Source organism: Bubalus kerabau, chromosome 18, assembly GCF_029407905.1.
Source record: "Bubalus kerabau isolate K-KA32 ecotype Philippines breed swamp buffalo chromosome 18, PCC_UOA_SB_1v2, whole genome shotgun sequence".
Lineage (NCBI taxonomy): Eukaryota > Metazoa > Chordata > Mammalia > Artiodactyla > Bovidae > Bubalus > Bubalus kerabau.
Genome location: NC_073641.1, coordinates 70,024,773 through 70,040,769, shown reverse-complemented (window position 1 = coordinate 70,040,769; position 15,997 = coordinate 70,024,773). Strand labels below are relative to the sequence as shown.

Sequence of the window (15,997 nt, the reverse complement as noted above, 5' to 3'; positions counted from 1 at the left end):
TTCTCTCAGCACTCAGGAAATTCCAAATTTGGAGCGCTCTGTGCCAGGAATTGGAGGAGACCAAATACACATATCTTATTATAAATCACAAATGGGCTCCACCGTGTTCTATGGCCCTTCTATACCCAGTCCATCCATTTCCTTCATCTCAACCCCCAACCTTGCCCCCAGGCTGCAGTAGACCCTTCATCTATGTCATCTAGGATGAGCCAGATTCAATGAGGGGCTAAAAAACCTGGAAAACCTTCATCATTGTAAAGGATATCGCTTCTTAACGATGGAAAGATTGATTTTGGTTGTATTCCAAAAGGGGAATAAAAGAATTCCAAAAGTGGATCCTTTTTTCTGGCCATTCTTCTTTCATTCCATCCGATGAACTTAAAGAGAGCCATGGGCATGATGGTAGCTAAACTTGGAAAACCTGATGCCCTTGCATGTTACCTTCGACGCAATTAGCGATAATTAGAGATCCCCGGTTTACCAGCATGCAATGCCCAGTCCTCAGGACAAAGGGACTCTCTGCCTCCGGCAGAACCTTTGCTAGCTTCCATTGAGCCCCTGGCAGACTGGCTGTGGGCACACCAAGGCACACACCAGTTAGGAACTTCGTGGAGGAGAGGATGGGGAGGGGCTTAAGCCCACTTCCCAAAGCACGACTTTTTGTAAAATTTCTCCCACTTCCGCAGAGTATTTTCAAATAAATAAATATGAGAAAGAGAGCGAGAGATGGAGACGGCGTCTGCCCTTCACAGCCTGAGGGTGCTCCGTGTCTGCCCAGCAAGCCTGCACCGCCGAGTTGCCAGAAATCAGAGGCACCCACTGGCTCAGGGCGAGCCGGGCGAAGGGGGGTCCAGAGACCACTGCCACCAATTTCCGCTCCAAAATGTGCAAAAACCGGCCAAGACGGGCTTAACTGAATGTGCAGGGGACTGGGACCACGAAGCAGGAGCCCAGATTCCGGAGACCTTCAGGAGGTAAGAGGTCTGGGAGGCCAAGGAGCAGTGAGTGGAACGGAGTGGTCACAGTCAGGACACACGCCGGAGAATCCGGTGCTCTGAGGCTCCAGCGCGCACACAGGCACGGCGGCGGACGCGGGGGGAAGGACACAGAAACCGGTACTAATGCACATTCACGTACACCTAGCGCAGGTACGTGTGCGCTCACGTTCAAACACACACGTGCGTTCACACACAGAGCCATGAACAGGTGTAGATCCCGGGCTGTGCTGGTAGGCGGGCGGGTGGCGGCGCGTCCTCAGCCTCCTAGCGCGACTGACACAGCAGCGCAGGAACTGGCCCCGGCCCGCACCCACCCGCGAAGCCAAAGCCTCCCCTATCGACTGCACGTAGGGCCCCAGCGGCCCCGGGACAGGCGCGCTCAGAGCAAGGCCAGTCCGCGGCGGCCAGGATCCCCGGAGCCCGGACCGCCGACAGGTCCCAGGGCAGACGGGACGGAGGCCTGAGCTTCCCCCACCCGCAGCGCCTGCCGAGTCGGCGGGCGACGCCCGTTCGCGTCCTTTGCTCTCAGACGCGCGCATCGGCCAGAAGGTCTGGGCACTCCTGTTTCACACTCGACCGCCCCCGGGGCAGAAGGGCAGGCCCAGGGGGCGCTGTCCCGCCGCATGCCGGCGGGCGGCAGGTGTCGGCCTCTGGATGCGCAAGCCTGGCTCTCAGGAGTGGGGACCGGGGAGCGCCGGGGCGCAGCGCCGCGAGGTGCGAGCCTTGTTCAGCCGCGGACTGCAGGCCGGAGCGCTCGGGGCGGGCGGCCTCAAGCGGCTCATCGCCCCCGCCCCGGGTCCCCCAGCCCCGGCCACCCGCGAGCCCACGGGACGGCCGGCCAGGCGCGCCGACTGCGAGCCCGGGAGCGCGCGGCTTCTCCCAGGTCCTCCTCTCCTCGCGCCCCACCCCGCCGCCCTCTCTCCAGCCTCTCCCCGTCCCCTCCCCTCGCCTGCCCTCCCCGTCTCTCCCACGGTGCGGGCGGGCGCTCCGCCGCCGCCCCCGCAGCCCCCGCCACCCCCGCGGCCGCCACTCCGCCCCCCGCGCGGCGCGGAGCCGCAGTAATAACCCCGGCGCGGGCGGCGCATCCACCGCGGGACACCGTGCTGCGTGCCGGCCGGGCTGGTCCTCGGTGCCCGCTTCGCAGGGCCGCCGGGCTGGGGAGCCTCCCGCGGCCCGGGCCCCTCCGAGCGCCCCTAGATGGAGCCGTGCGTTCTCACCGCGGCGGCGCAGCGCGGGCGGCGGACGCGGGGCGCGCTGGGCTGCCGGGCCATGCGGGTCCTCGGCCGCGCGGCGCTCTGGGTGCTGCTGCTGGCGCAGGTGGGTGTGCAGGTGGGTCCAGACGGCGCGGGCGGGGTTCCCCGGAGCCCCCCTCGCGCAGCCGGGTCTCACCGAGGTCTCGCCGCTGTTTTCCCGCAGGCACCTGCTTGCGCCGTGGGACCCGCAGCGGCCTCGCCGGGGAGCCCGAGCGTCCGGCGTCCTCCTGGACCCGCGGAGTGGCCGGGCTGGGGGGAAAAGGGCGGTAAGTCCGCGCGGGGCGGGAGGGTAGTTCGAACGTTTTCCCCGGAGCAGCTTGTAAACGCCCGAAGGCTGGTTTACAAAGCGCTGCGAAGGTTCCTAATTCAGGGAATTCCCTGTAAGACGCTGCGGCGCTTCGCCAGCGAGCACCGCTGAGTCAACTTTCAGCAATATTTCTATCATTTCCCAGTAAAACAGATGCGATTTACCAGGGTTATTACCACAAGCATTAGGGAAGAAAGCAAGGGAATGTATTTAGATGAAATAGAAGGGAGAAATAACCTAGAAGTTATATTAATGCAGACACCAAAGCGATTACAAAGCTTACAACGCCTTTCTCCATCCCCTCGTCCCCTCCTTCACCTGTTCCCTTTCTGGCCTTTTACAGCGAACACCCTCCATTGCCAGAAAACTAGAAACTAGAACCATATGACCCAGCAGTCCCTCTGCTGGGCATATACCCTGTCTGCCTGCCTGCTCAGTCGTATCCGACTCTTGGCCCCTGGTGGACTGTAGCCCGCCAGGCTCCTCTGTTCATGGGATTCTCCAGGCAAGAATACTGGAATGGGTTGCCATTGCCTTCTCCAGGGGATCTTCCCGACCCAGGGATGGAACTCAGGTCTCCGGCATGGGCGGGTGGATTCTTTACCACTGAGCCACCTGGGAAGCCAGAGCAGGAGACAAAAAGACAGCTATTCTGCTCCGTAGTTACCACCTTAGCTTCGAAAGGGATGCTCCTGGAGAGCTGGTGGGATGGGTAATCAGCGTCTCGTGACTTCATAAATGAAGTGAAGTGAAGTCGCTCAGTCGTATTCGACTCTTTGCGACCCCATGGACTGTAGCCTACCAGGGTCCTCTGTCCATGGGACTTTAAGAGCAATGTCCAAGTCCAGTGCCTTGTTTTGACATAAAAGCAGGTCAGAACTTGGCACAGTGTGTGGTTGTACTTTCTCTCCTCACAAGCAGCATTTATTATTTCATGTGTCAGGGGGAGAGACCTCCCTGTCCTGACCTGCTTTAGGGTAGATCAGAAAGCAGGTGTTTAATTTCAGTTGCTAGCTGGCTTTTCATCTGAACCCAGTCCATTGGCAGTTGCTAAATACGAATACTTTGCATCGATTCCAAGAAGAAATTGCCATCTCAAATGTTGTTAGTGACTTATAGAGGAAGAATCAGGTTTGATTATCCCATCATATTTTTTTCAGTAAACCTTAAAAAATGAGTTAATAATTCAGAACTCCTGAATGTAGCTTCTTAATAAAACTCCTAAAGACAATCATTGAATTATATGCATTAATTATTGAGATTGCGCCTGTAAGAGCCTGTAAAGTGATAAATGAAATGTGGGAACGTAGGACCTTTTCCGAATCCACCAGAGGGCACCAGAGGTAAATAATAGAAAACGTTTCTGTCCCTGTATTTGCCAGTTATTTCAAGCTCACCTGTTTGGGCTTGCCCTTGTCCTCAGCGTTTCTCTTACGTTTCATTCTAGTATGTAATGACTTACACTGTAGTTATTTGTCTTTCCTCACTTAAAAAGTAAGATTTTTTGAAAATTCTAGCTTTCTAGAATCATGAGAACTCCTGAAGGTCTCAGAAGAATTTTCAAAGTGTTTCTTAACATTTACGGGGTTTTCTGGGAGGTAAAAGCTTTGGAGATACAGAATCACCTCCAGGAGGAGAACCCAAGACATCCTGCCCAAGTGTGCCTTTCTCCCTGGAGGAGCGTCCTGTGAACTGGACTCCAGCCTGGCGGGCACGTGGCTCTGATCGCCTAACTCCTCAGCTGGGGGTCACAAAACCAGAGTTCCCAAAAGAACAAGTTAGCTGGCTTGGGCAGAACCTCACAGGGAAGGTGGGCGCCATCGTCAGGGAGGTTCTAGCCCAGGGGACACGCCACCCCCTCATCTCCCACTGTGTGGGTGTTTTGGGTCCAGTTATAGATGGCTAACTTGAGAGAGTGAGTTTCAGTGGAAAGCTCCCACAGGATCAGGGAAAGACTCCTTGTGCTCAGCAGTGACCTCTTTCGACCTAGGATGGCAGACATGGGATAGACTGTGTGATGCTGGGGTTAGCTGACTGCTAGATGTCTGGGGACGCCTTCAAAACCTGGAGGCTCAGATGATAAAAAATCCGCCTGCAATGCAGGAGACCCGAGTTTGATCTCTGGGTCAGGAAGATGCCCTGGAGAACAGAATGGCAACCCACTCTAGTATCTTGCCTGGAGAATCCCATGGATGGAGGAGCCTGACAGGCTACAGTCCGTGACTTCACAAAGAGTCCGACATGACTGAGTGACTAACACTTTCTTTTCTTTCAAAACCTACATCTGGCTTTGAAATAACTCTTTTGGCCAAAAGGTTTGTTTAACACATATTTTAACCTCTATAGTCAATGTTCCTGGGTGTCTGGAGTAATTATGCAGTTAGAAATAGAACTCCATATATTCTGTGAGCAACAGTAGATACGTTCATTGAGATCAATTCTATTTTCAGACATTCGGTGCACCCCTTTCATTTTGGCTGATTCAGCATTGCTTTTCCTTAAGAGAAGACTTGAATGCTTTTTCTACAAATTAACCTTTGTCATAATAATAGCAGGTCTTTTTCAGAGCAAAGACAACAGCCATTCCTTTCTTCATGGGATCTTCCTGGCCGATGGGGTTGAACCCAGGTCTCCTGCACTGCCGCAGATTCTTTACCATCTGAGCCACCAGGGAATCCCCAAAGATATAGCATGAGCTTGTTATTAATAACTTTTCAAAATCTAGGGTAAGCTAAGCTTCCAGGTCAAGGGTGGCAAGTTTTTAGAATTTTGTTTTGTTGAACAAGAGAGATCTGTGTCTGTGTGTGTGCATTCATAGTTTATATTGATTCATACTCACACATTCACATACCCTGAGACAGGGCAGGCTGGCCCAGTGCTTTGCTGGTAACCGTTTAACAACAGATTCTTGGAGGCTCTGATTTGTCACGTGTTCTGGTTCCCACGGGCTAAATGCTCCCGCCGTGGCTGATGACAAGCTATGCGTGTGAGGCCCTGAATATGCAGTTAGGACTCAACGGGAAAAATCCGTCCTCCAAAGCTGGCACCAGGCAGACCGTGTACACTCACAGGTGGGCCACGCATCATGCACTCAGTCTGAGACTGGACTCTCCCTAGACTTGGTGCTTAGTCAAAAACAGCTCTTGAAATCAAGTTGATCCGGGTGCTGACTGCAGCAGCCATGTGTGTGTTTCTTCTCCTTAAAAACGCCTCTGTAGGGCTGAGGTCTTATTTCAGGGTTTCTAAAGGATCAGGAATCTCACTAATTTTTTTTTCTTGATTTCACAAGCCAATAGTTTGGGGGATTATCATTTTAAACCTTAAGCTTGATAGTTAGTTGGAAACTGTCATTTTACACCAATGATATATCACCTTCTCTCGGAGCAGTAGTAAGTGGACGGGGGAGAAGCTCTGCTTACTTTGTTCATTCATAGAATTCTGTGGCTACGAGCCTCTTCACGGCCATCTACACGGAACTGACTGTGCGTATTTGATGCGGAGGACTGCTGCCTGATAGAAGAGCCAGGGTTTCCCCACCTTGGAGATGCTCTAGATCTCTTGTTGTGGCAGCCTGTCTTGTGCCTGGAAGAATATGTACCAACCTTGCTGGACTCACCCACTATATCCCCACAATACTGCCCTCTCCTTCTGCTTTCTGAAAACCAAAGTGTCCCCCAATGTCCCCCGCATCTCCTGGGGGTGGGGGAGGGGTAGCACCCCGGCTGAGAGCCACTGGGCTCAGTTTTCACTCCTGTTCCCCTTCATCCTGGGAAGGGACTGTGATTGGTGACAGTGAGTGGCTTTGCAGTTGTTGGAGCCAGTGTGCTGTGCGAGCACACGCCAGGTCTCCAGAGCTGACCCTTAACCTCATCAGGAAATTTGTGAGCTGGTTTGTTGAAAATCAAAAGAAACTTGCAGGGAAACCATCATGTTCTAAAGAAGATTAGGACTTCTCTGGGGCACCAGTGGTTAGCTTCCACTACAGGGGCTTGGGTTCAATCCCTGGTCTGGGTACCAAGGTCCAGAAAATAGATAAACAAATAAAGTAACATAAAATAAAAAAAGACCAAAACTAAAACACTGAAAACTCATCACTTCCCAGTTATTTAAAAGTTTTGCTGTTGTTTATCCTCTTGACAATATTTGCCTGTGTCACCTCTGAGCAGTGCCTTACCATCCCACCTTCTCTGGATGGCATCACTGACTCAGTGAACTTGGGTGAACTCTGGGAGATGGTGAGAGACTGGGAGGCCAGGTGTGCTGCAGTCCATAGGATCGCAAAAAGTCAGATATGATTTAGCGGCTGAACGACAGCAACATCTCCTCTGTATGGTAGAGATGCTTTGTAACAATGGGCTACCATGCAAACCTCTAAACTCCACGTTCAGTGATGTCACCTGGGTAATTGACATCAGCCTCGGTGGGAGTATTTATACCACGGAAATTGGCAAATGCTTTCCACCAGGCCGTCCCCCCACCCCACCCTCACCATAGCTGATTGTGAAAGAAGTATCAGCAGAATGCTGTGTGTGTTTCTGTAAAAGAGGCTTAAAAGTTACTTTGAAAAAGAGTTGTGGTAGGTCCACCTTCCCCATAAAGGATAAAGATTGTATGTCCTCCAAAGTAAAGGCCAGAAGAATATGACTTTATGTCATCTGGGAACAATCTGATTTTTTGAATGGTAATCATCTTTTTATGTGCAATAAATCTGCTCGTTACCAGGGTTTGGAACAGTCCCCAGGCTTTGTCCTCATTCCAGAGCCTCTGTCGGGATGGAAACAGGCAGGTGTGAGGTGGAGACTCCCCGAGGGCTCACAGGGCAGGAAGAAAGGTGTTAACACAGCCACATCACACTAGCTTTTCCCCTGAGTTCAGAAAGCGGGATGAGGAAGGCGGTTGGGGAAACACAACTACACGAGCAAGAGCTTTTCCCTGTTTTTAGGAGTGCCCGGGGACAGACTTCTTTTTATACAGTTCATGGGGTTCTCATGGAAATTTTACTGAATTGGTTTGCCATTCCTTCCCCCAGTGGACAGTGTATTAAAAAGCAAAGCCATCACTTTGCCAACAAAGGTCCATATAGTCAAGGCTATGGTCTTTCCAGTAGGCATGTACAGAGGTGAAAGTTGAACCGTAAAGAAGGCTGAGTGTTGAAAAATTGATGCCTTTCAACTGTAGTGTTGAAGAAGACTCTTGAGAGTCCCTTGGACTGCAAGGAGATCAAACCAGTCCATCCTAAATGAAATCAACCCTGAATAGTCATGGAAGGACTGATGCTGAAGATGAAATTCCAATACTTTGGCCACCTGATACAAAGAGCCAACTCACTGGAAAAGACCCTGATTCTGGGAAAGATTGAAGGCAGAAGGACAAGGGGGGTAACAGGATGAGATGGTTGGAAGGCATCATGCTTCAGTGGACATGAGCTTTGGCAAACTCGGGAGATGGAGAGGGACAGAGAGGTGTGGTGTGCTGCAGTCCATGGGGTCGCAGTCGGACACGACTGAGTGACTGACCAACTACAAGCAGTGGCTGTGGTCTCACACTTACACCAGCATATTAATACCTAATTTGTTTCCTCCCCTTTTAAAATTATTGCATAGAATTCAAGCAGGTTTGTTTTACTTTCTTGTTTTCCTAACTAAAATATGAAATAATCACAGTGTATTCTCCCATATCAGACACCAGGGCCCTGCTTTGATAGATATTGCAAAGTTTGGTTGTCCAGTGGCCAGCCAGCACCTGCTGACTGTCTAATCTGTATGGGCCCCAGATCACCAGTTGCCTGGATGATGGGCCAGTTCTGTGAGCCCAGGAATAGCCCTCCAGGAGTTGATGTCAAAGCCCTTGACCTGAGGAAGCAGGAAGCCTGGGCTCAAACAGGCCATGGCCAAACCTTTGGTTATGGGCTGGGTGCCAGGCCCCTGACTCTCACCTTGCTGAGGAACTCATCACCAGGGGCTCTGGGCAGTGCCTTACCATCCCCACCTTCTCTGCCTAGCCCAAACCAGACACTTGCTTTTATGACCATCCACTGGCTGCCACCCACTCTCTCTGGCCCAGTGTAACCCTTCAGATACCTGCCAGGATGGCCCAGGGACTTGTGGGCAAGTACCTATACCAAGAGAGCTTTGGTTGTAAAGGAAAATTTATTTTTTCAGAAAAAGAGTTACTCAAGTACTGTTCCCATGTGTGTGAGGGATACTCATCACGTCTGACTTTTTTATAACCCCAGGGACTGTAGCCCTCCAGGCTCCTCTGTCCATGGGATTTTCCAGGCAAGGATACTGGAGTGGGTTGCCATTTCCACCTCCAGGAGACCTTCTTGATTCAGGGATTGAACTTGTGTCTCTTGCATTGCAGGCCAATTCTTTACCACTACTGCCACCTAGCTAGTGGTTGTTCAGTCTCTCAGTTGTGTCTGACTCTTTGGGATGCCCCTGGACTGCAGCACGCCAGGATTCCCTGTCCTTCACCATCTCCCAGAGCTTGCTCAAACTCATGTCCATTGAGTCAGTGATGCCATCTCACCCTCTGTTGTCCCCTTCTCCTCTTGCCTTCAATCTTTCCCAACATCAGGGTCTTTTGTAATGAGTCAGCTCTTCGCCTCAGGTGGCCAAAGGATTGGAGTTTCAGCTTCAGTCCTTCCAGTGAATATTCAGGGTTGATTTCCTTTAGGACTGACTGATTTGATCTCCTTGCAGTCCAGGGGACTCTCAAGGGTATTTTCCAACACCACAGTTCAAAAGCATCAGTTCTTCAGCACTCAGCTTTCCTTATGGTCCAACTTTCACATCCATATATGACTACTGGAAAAACCATAGCTTTGACTAGACAGACCTTTGTTGGCAAAGTAATGTCTCTGCTTTTTAATATGCTGTATAGGTTTGCCATAACTTTTCTTCCAAAGAGCAAGCAGCTTTTAATTTCATGGCTGCAGTCACCATCTTCAGTGATTTTGGAATCCAAGAAAGCAAAGTCTGTCACTGTTTCCATTGTTTCCCCATCTTTTTGCCACAAAGTGATTGGACCAGATGCTATGATCTTAGTTTTTTGAGTGTTGAGTTTTAAGCCAGCTTTTTCAATCTCCTATTTCACCTTTATCATGAGGCTCTTAGTTCCTCTTCTCTTTCTGCCATAAGGATAATGTCATCTGCATATATGAGGTTATTGATAATTTATCCCGACAATCTTGATTCCAGCTTGTGCTTCATCCAGCCCAGTATTTCACATGATATACTTTGCATAGAAGTCAAATAAGTAGGATGACAATATACAGCTTTGACATACTCCTTTCCCAGTTTGGAAGCAGTCTGTTGTTCCATCTGGCTCTAACTGTTGCTTCTTGACCTGCATACAGATTTCTCAGGAAGTAGGTAAGATGGTCTGGTATTCGCATCTCTTTCAGAATTTGCTGTAGTTTATTGTGATCCACACAGTCAAAGACTTAAGTGTAGTCAATGAAACAGAAGTAGATGTTTTTCTGGAACTCTCTTGCTTTTTCTATGTTCCAACAGGTGCTGGCAATTTGATCTCTAGTTCCTCTACCTTTTCTAAATCCAGCTTGAACATCTGGAAGTTCTCTGTTCACATACTGTTGAAGCCTGGCTTGGAGAATTTTGAGCATTACTTTACTAACATGTGAAATGAGGGCAATTGTGCAGTAGTTTGAGCATTCTTTGGCATTGCCTTTCTTTGGGATTGGAATGAAAACTGGCCTTTTCCAGTCCTGTGATCACTGCTGTGTTTTCCAAATTTGCTGGCACATTGAGTGCAGCAGTTTCACAGCAACATCTTTTAGGATTTGAAATAGCTCAGCTGGAATTCCATCACCTCCACTAGCTTAGTTAGTAGTGATGCTTCCTGAAGCCCACTTAATTTTGTACTCCAGGATGTCTGGCTCTAGGTGAGTGATCAACCATCGTGGTTATCTGGGACATTAATATCTTTTTTGTATAGTTCTTCTTTACAAAAGGCATTGATCACTGCCTTCCTAAGTGATCAATGCAAAGAAATAAGGGAAAACAATAGAATGGAAAAGACTAGAGAGCTCTTCAAGAAAATTAGAGATACAAAAGGGACATTTCATACAATGATGGGTACAATGAAGGACAGAAATGGCTAACAGAAACAGAGATATCAAGAAGAGGTGGCAAGAATAAACATAAAACCTAGCTAGTATTGTTCGCCAAATGACCAAATGCCACTTCTGTAGGACAATGTTTTATTTTACATTATGACTCCAGGAAACATGTCCAACTCATGCAAAAGGACCAGTTATTAAGCATCAAACTGTCCCCTGAGAACATTTATTGGTGGAGGATCCAGATGAGAATATTAGGATCAAGTCTTGTCCTACATGTAAGAGGAGGTTGCATCCTGAGTCTTTCGGGTCTGAGCACCATGGTGTAGGTCTAGTCCTCTGGTGCTGGGGTCTGACACCCCTTTCAAAGGCATCTGAGAGGGAATTTGGAGAAGGCGCATGTCTTTCTTGTCTGCTATTTCCTGGTGTTTAGACAAAATTCAGGCTAGATAGCAAGTCTTCTCCAAAGCTGTGCAGGCCCATTGCTAGTACACAGATAGAGAGACACGCAAGATATGTTTAAATGTTTGAAAGATGTAAATCAAACCAATACATTGGCTAAAATATTTCATAACCTCAGCTTTGATAAATCTACCTTCAGATCTTCCTGGGTGGTGCTGGTGATAAGGAATCCACCTGCCAATGCAGGAGACACAAGAGATATGGGCCCAGTCCCTGGGTTGGGAAGATCCCTTGCAGAAGGGAATATCTACCCTCTCCAGTATTCTTGCCTGGAGAATCCCATGGACAGAGGAGCCCGGTGAACTATAGTCCAGGAGGTCACCAAGAGTTGGACAGGACTGAGCCATGTCCGACTTTGGCAAACTGACCTTCACATGGTCTAAAAGCCCAGGTTCAAGCTTAGAGCATGGCAATTCAGGAAGATACGATCCCTGGTGTGAAGCCCATCCCATGTCTGTGGTCCACATTCTGTCCCTCTGCCCAGAAACAACTGCTCCCTGACCTCTCGATGGCAGAGATGATGTGTTAATGGTGGGGATGAAAGAGAGAATTCTGATCCAAGCAATGAAAAATAAGCGATGCTTGTTTTTATCTTTCTGACTTACTTCATTCTGTATAACAGGCTTTACGTTCATCCACCTCATGAGAACTGACTCAAATACCTTCCTTTTTATAGCTGAGCAATATTCCATTTTATGTATATACCATATCTTCTTTATCCATTCATCTGCTGATGGACATCTAGGTTGCTTCCCTATCCTGGCTATTGTAAATAGTGCTGCAGTGAACACCAGGATAGAAGACCCCCCAGAGAAAGGGATGGCTACTCACTCCAGTATTCTTGCCTGGAGAATAACACGGAAAGAGGAGCCTGGTGGGCTACAGTCCATGGGGTTGCAAAGAGTTGGACATGAGTCTTGTTAACTGGTCTCGGAAAAATTATCAGTATTTTTAACCTAAAATTTCTTATCAGTGGAATGAAGATGTTGATAAAAGACAATATGACTAAAAGAATGTTTAAGGATATAAAAATGATTACTTATTATAATTATTCTAGTGATCCAAAAAGCCCAGTCTTAGCTTCATTGGGTCTGGAATCTCTTTCTCCTTAGAACTGTCATAGCAATTGCTGGATTGGTAATGTCACATTACAGGGACAACAGTGACTTCCCCAAAGGCCCTTTTAAGATTTCCCCTTTAAACTCTGATTTTATGCATTCAGTTTGGATTTGAACGGGTGGAGGTTGACATTTCCACCATCTTTCTTGCTGGGTGAAAATATCATCTAGTGTAAATTATATATAAAGACTTCTCGATCCTTTTCAGAACTCTGAAATTACTCAGCCACACATCCTCTCTTGATTTCAGACTATGAGCTGGTGTCTCCCTACGAGGTTGACCACAAGGGCAACTACGTGTCCCATGAAATCACCCACCCCCAGAGGAGGAAAAGGGCTCTGGCCCAGCTCGGAGTTGACTCTCTGCACCTTCGGCTGAAAGGCTTCAGGCATGACTTCCACCTGGATCTAAAAGCCTCCAGCAAGCTGGTGGCACCTGGATTTCTCATCCAGACTTTGGGAAAGCAGGGCACGAAGTCGGTGCAGGCTTTCCCACCCGAGGATTTCTGTTTTTATCAAGGCTCCTTGCGATCCCACAAAAATTCCTCAGTGGCTCTTTCGACCTGCAAAGGATTGGTGAGTACAGTTCATGCCACTGGTCATGAAGTGATGGAGACATGGAAAAGGGGACAAGTGACAATATTTCCCTTGTACTTTGGGTTGTTCTTCCACCATTGCAGTACAGACTTCTTTGATTTGTCAAAGCAGGAGGAAAAACTGCCAAGAGGTACTTTCTAAAATATGTTGGGTTGCTTCCTTTCCCTGCTTGAAAGCAGCGTGAAGGTCCTGACTTCTGTTGTTTTTATTCTACAGTGAGTGAGACAGAGTATTGCAGCTTGAAAACTGTACATAAGAATTTATGGCCAAGTCTGAAGGCTGTGACTTCTTCGGGGTTATTGGTTCTGACTTACTGGTTCCTTAAACATGTTTCTCACTTACTAGCACTGGAGGATTGTCTTAATTTTGAATAGAACAATGGTATTCAACTGATTGGCCATGTGGGCTATTTGATCTAGTGCTTGAAAATGCCTTATTTCTGTCATTCTGATGTTGGTACATATTTACAGATTTGAGCATTCATTTCAAACATAGTAATGAGTCCATGGCAGGGCAGAGCTGGTCTTACTGGGCTAGTGAAGCTATTGGTGTTTTCTTCTTGTCCTTAGTATCTGAACTGAAATGAAACATTCACTCAGTCATGTCTGACTCTGCGACCCCATGGACTGTCTGCCAAGCTCCTCTGTCCATGGAATTCTCCAGGCAAGAATACTGGAGTGGATAGCCATTCCCTTCTCCAGGAGTTCTTTCCGACCCAGGAGTTGAACATGGGTGTCCTGCTTTGCTGGCAGATTCTTTACCATCTGAGCCACCAGAGAAGCCTACTATCTAAATTAGCCATTAAACATCTTCAGTACTGCAGGTGGTCCTCTTTGCTCCAAACCCAGAGTTTGAAGCATCAGGTCAACTTGAAAAGGTACCTGAATCCCTCAGGCTGACCTAAGCTGAAGTCTTAATGGCTTGTCTTTTACTTTTCTTAAAATATTTCCATTTTAGAAGACAAAAGCTTAGAAGATGCTTAAATTCTTGGACACAAGCTAATTAGTCAGACACATATGGGGGAAGCATGACATAAGTAGCAAGCTGAAAACAATGTGTGGTCAAAGCAATAAGATCTTGATCATGTTTGGCAACCAGATTTTTGTACATTTGTTACATCTCCAGAAAATCATCTAAGTCTGTCTTATTCCTTTCCCTGTTTGGAAAGAGAATTCAGACTCTACATCTTGTAAGGATTTTGTGTGCATGTACATGAATACTAGATGCTGAAGGGGCATTCAAAATAATTCCTTGAAATACTAAATATGTGAAAATGCTGTGTCCTGTGAATTAAAAAATATATATATTAGCATTCTGCTTTTTAGGGAGAATTTGGTATGGTCTGGGCTCATGTCTACTATCTTTGGAAAGGCTTTTGATTTGAGAACGGATACAGTGGAGAATTGTCAAGGGTAGGATGGTGGTGACTTGGCACACTTGTTAAGCATGAAGATGGTGTGGTCAGGTTCTTCCATTGTTTTCTTGAGAAGCATAGATCTTCCTTAATGAAAGAGCTAAAACTCTTCCTATAAGGCTCCAAAGGAAGATTCCTTGGCTTTCTTCAACAAAGTCTCAGACCAGGCATGAGAGCCATCTTTGTGGTAGGGAGGTGTGCCATGCCCTTCACAGCACCCTTGAATTTGTTTGTGGAGGCTGAGTAAGGCACTGGCTCCCTACTAACCCAGCAGGGGTGCAGGCTCATGGATGCCTTGGGTCTCGTGAGCCAAGGCTTTTCCATGATGCCTGAGCTATGCCCTGGAGTCTGTCCCATGAATAGAGTTGGTTGGCAGCAGCTTGAGATTTCTGGCTCTCTTTGAACTCAATGGGAGTTAACACCAAAAGCTGTAAATGACAACTACATAAAAGATAGTGAAAGGAACAGAAAAAGACTCCTCTGCATAATAAACGTTGGAATTTAATACTTTGGTGACTGGAATAGAAAGCTGTGTGCTTTCACTATTAATCTTCCAAATACCTTAATTCCAACTAAAGTGATATTTTGTCCATAGAGGGCCACTGCATACATGACCTCAATTAGACTTATGAGTGTGCATTTCAGGGTCATTTACCATATGATAGGACAAATCAAAGGCATTATAAGGAAGAAAAAAGGAGGGTTAAGAAGTCCTCTATCTTTAGCCAGATAATAAAATTATTGAATGGAGATGCCCCATGAATTGCTGCCAAGTCTGTGATTTCCTTCCTTGATTGATGGTTACCCCATCCCTCCTCTTCCAAACCTGTTAACACATGAAGAAAAATAGCATACCTTTTATATTACATGATGCTGCCTTTTTTTGTTATTGTTATTCTTGGTTCTTTTAGGTTCTAATTAAAGGTCCAGGTGAATATCAGTTAAGCCCTTTTTTACTGGGTTTCTAGATAACGCAGTGATCTGATGGGAGTCAGGAGTGTGGTTCTGATTTATAGTAAGTACATATTCTTAAAGAAGAAAGACAAAACCAAAATGAACATTTTGTTTTTAATTGTCTGTGAATAGTGAATGTGCTTCAGAAGTGTGCCTCGCCAGAGCCTATCACAGTTGGGTCCAAGGAGTGCATTGTCTGATGAGAGAAGCCGGAGGTAGTTAATTTGCTGTAGAGTGATAAAATAAAGACAGATATGGGTGTTAGGAGAACTGAAATGGAGACTCCTCGCTCTAAGCGTGAGGGGCAGCAGTGCCAGAGTAGACTTCTGGAGGAAACATTGTGAAGCCGAATCCTTATTGTAGAATTGGCATGTGATGCTCGTGAGTGGAGGAGTCACAAGCAGTCTCAGGGAAGATCGTGAACATCAGTCAAGCTCATGGGTCCTTGGTAACACCATCCATGAGTATTTGGAGTTAATATTTGTATATGAAGCCCAAGTATAGTAAACTGAATAAGATCTGGAGGCCCTAAAATGACTTCTAGAGTCATTCTGGTGTTGCCAAGAGTATATCGACTCATTTTGCTAAATAAGGTTAATAAAAAAATAGTATCTGCTGTACTTACATCTCTACCAAAATGACATCAGAAAGCTGTTCTGATTACTAATCACAAGCACATAAATGTGTGCCACACAGTAGGTGCTCTTCAATATTTGTTAAATAATGGATGGAATTATGGGGCTAATTACACCATAAGAAACAATGATGACCATAACACTAACAGAAGGAATAACAGTAACTTACTGAATGT

At 47.4% G+C, this 15,997-nt stretch overlaps 2 protein-coding genes across 2 annotated transcripts in view; both read left to right on the top strand.

Annotated features, from left to right (window-relative positions):
* The first annotated feature begins 726 nt into the window (after positions 1 to 726).
* LOC129633052 (basic proline-rich protein-like) lies at positions 727 to 2,060 on the top strand. Its single transcript, XM_055554832.1, has 3 exons — positions 727 to 974; positions 1,067 to 1,148; positions 1,350 to 2,060. Exons 1-3 carry the CDS (start codon positions 727 to 729, stop codon positions 2,058 to 2,060), a joined length of 1,041 nt encoding a protein of 346 aa, XP_055410807.1.
* Positions 2,061 to 2,104: 44 nt separating this feature from the next.
* The window catches only part of LOC129633051 (A disintegrin and metalloproteinase with thrombospondin motifs 16-like), an 86,529-nt gene continuing 72,636 nt past the window's right edge, over positions 2,105 to 15,997 (top strand). The window contains exons 1-3 of the mRNA XM_055554831.1: positions 2,105 to 2,315; positions 2,415 to 2,517; positions 12,472 to 12,797. Of these exons, the coding sequence (XP_055410806.1) occupies positions 2,196 to 2,315; positions 2,415 to 2,517; positions 12,472 to 12,797 (549 nt within the window). The 5' untranslated portion in view covers positions 2,105 to 2,195. The remainder of the gene's footprint in view (positions 2,316 to 2,414; positions 2,518 to 12,471; positions 12,798 to 15,997) is intronic.

Bases quoted from the DNA above. Each gene is read 5' to 3' on its own strand.
- LOC129633052 (XM_055554832.1), top strand. From the start codon at position 727: ATGGAGACGGCGTCTGCCCTTCACAGCCTGAGGGTGCTCCGTGTCTGC. The intron at 975-1,066 runs GTAAGAGGTCTG...CTGAGGCTCCAG, and splicing joins ATTCCGGAGACCTTCAGGAG to CGCGCACACAGGCACGGCGG. The intron at 1,149-1,349 runs GTACGTGTGCGC...GACTGCACGTAG, and splicing joins TTCACGTACACCTAGCGCAG to GGCCCCAGCGGCCCCGGGAC.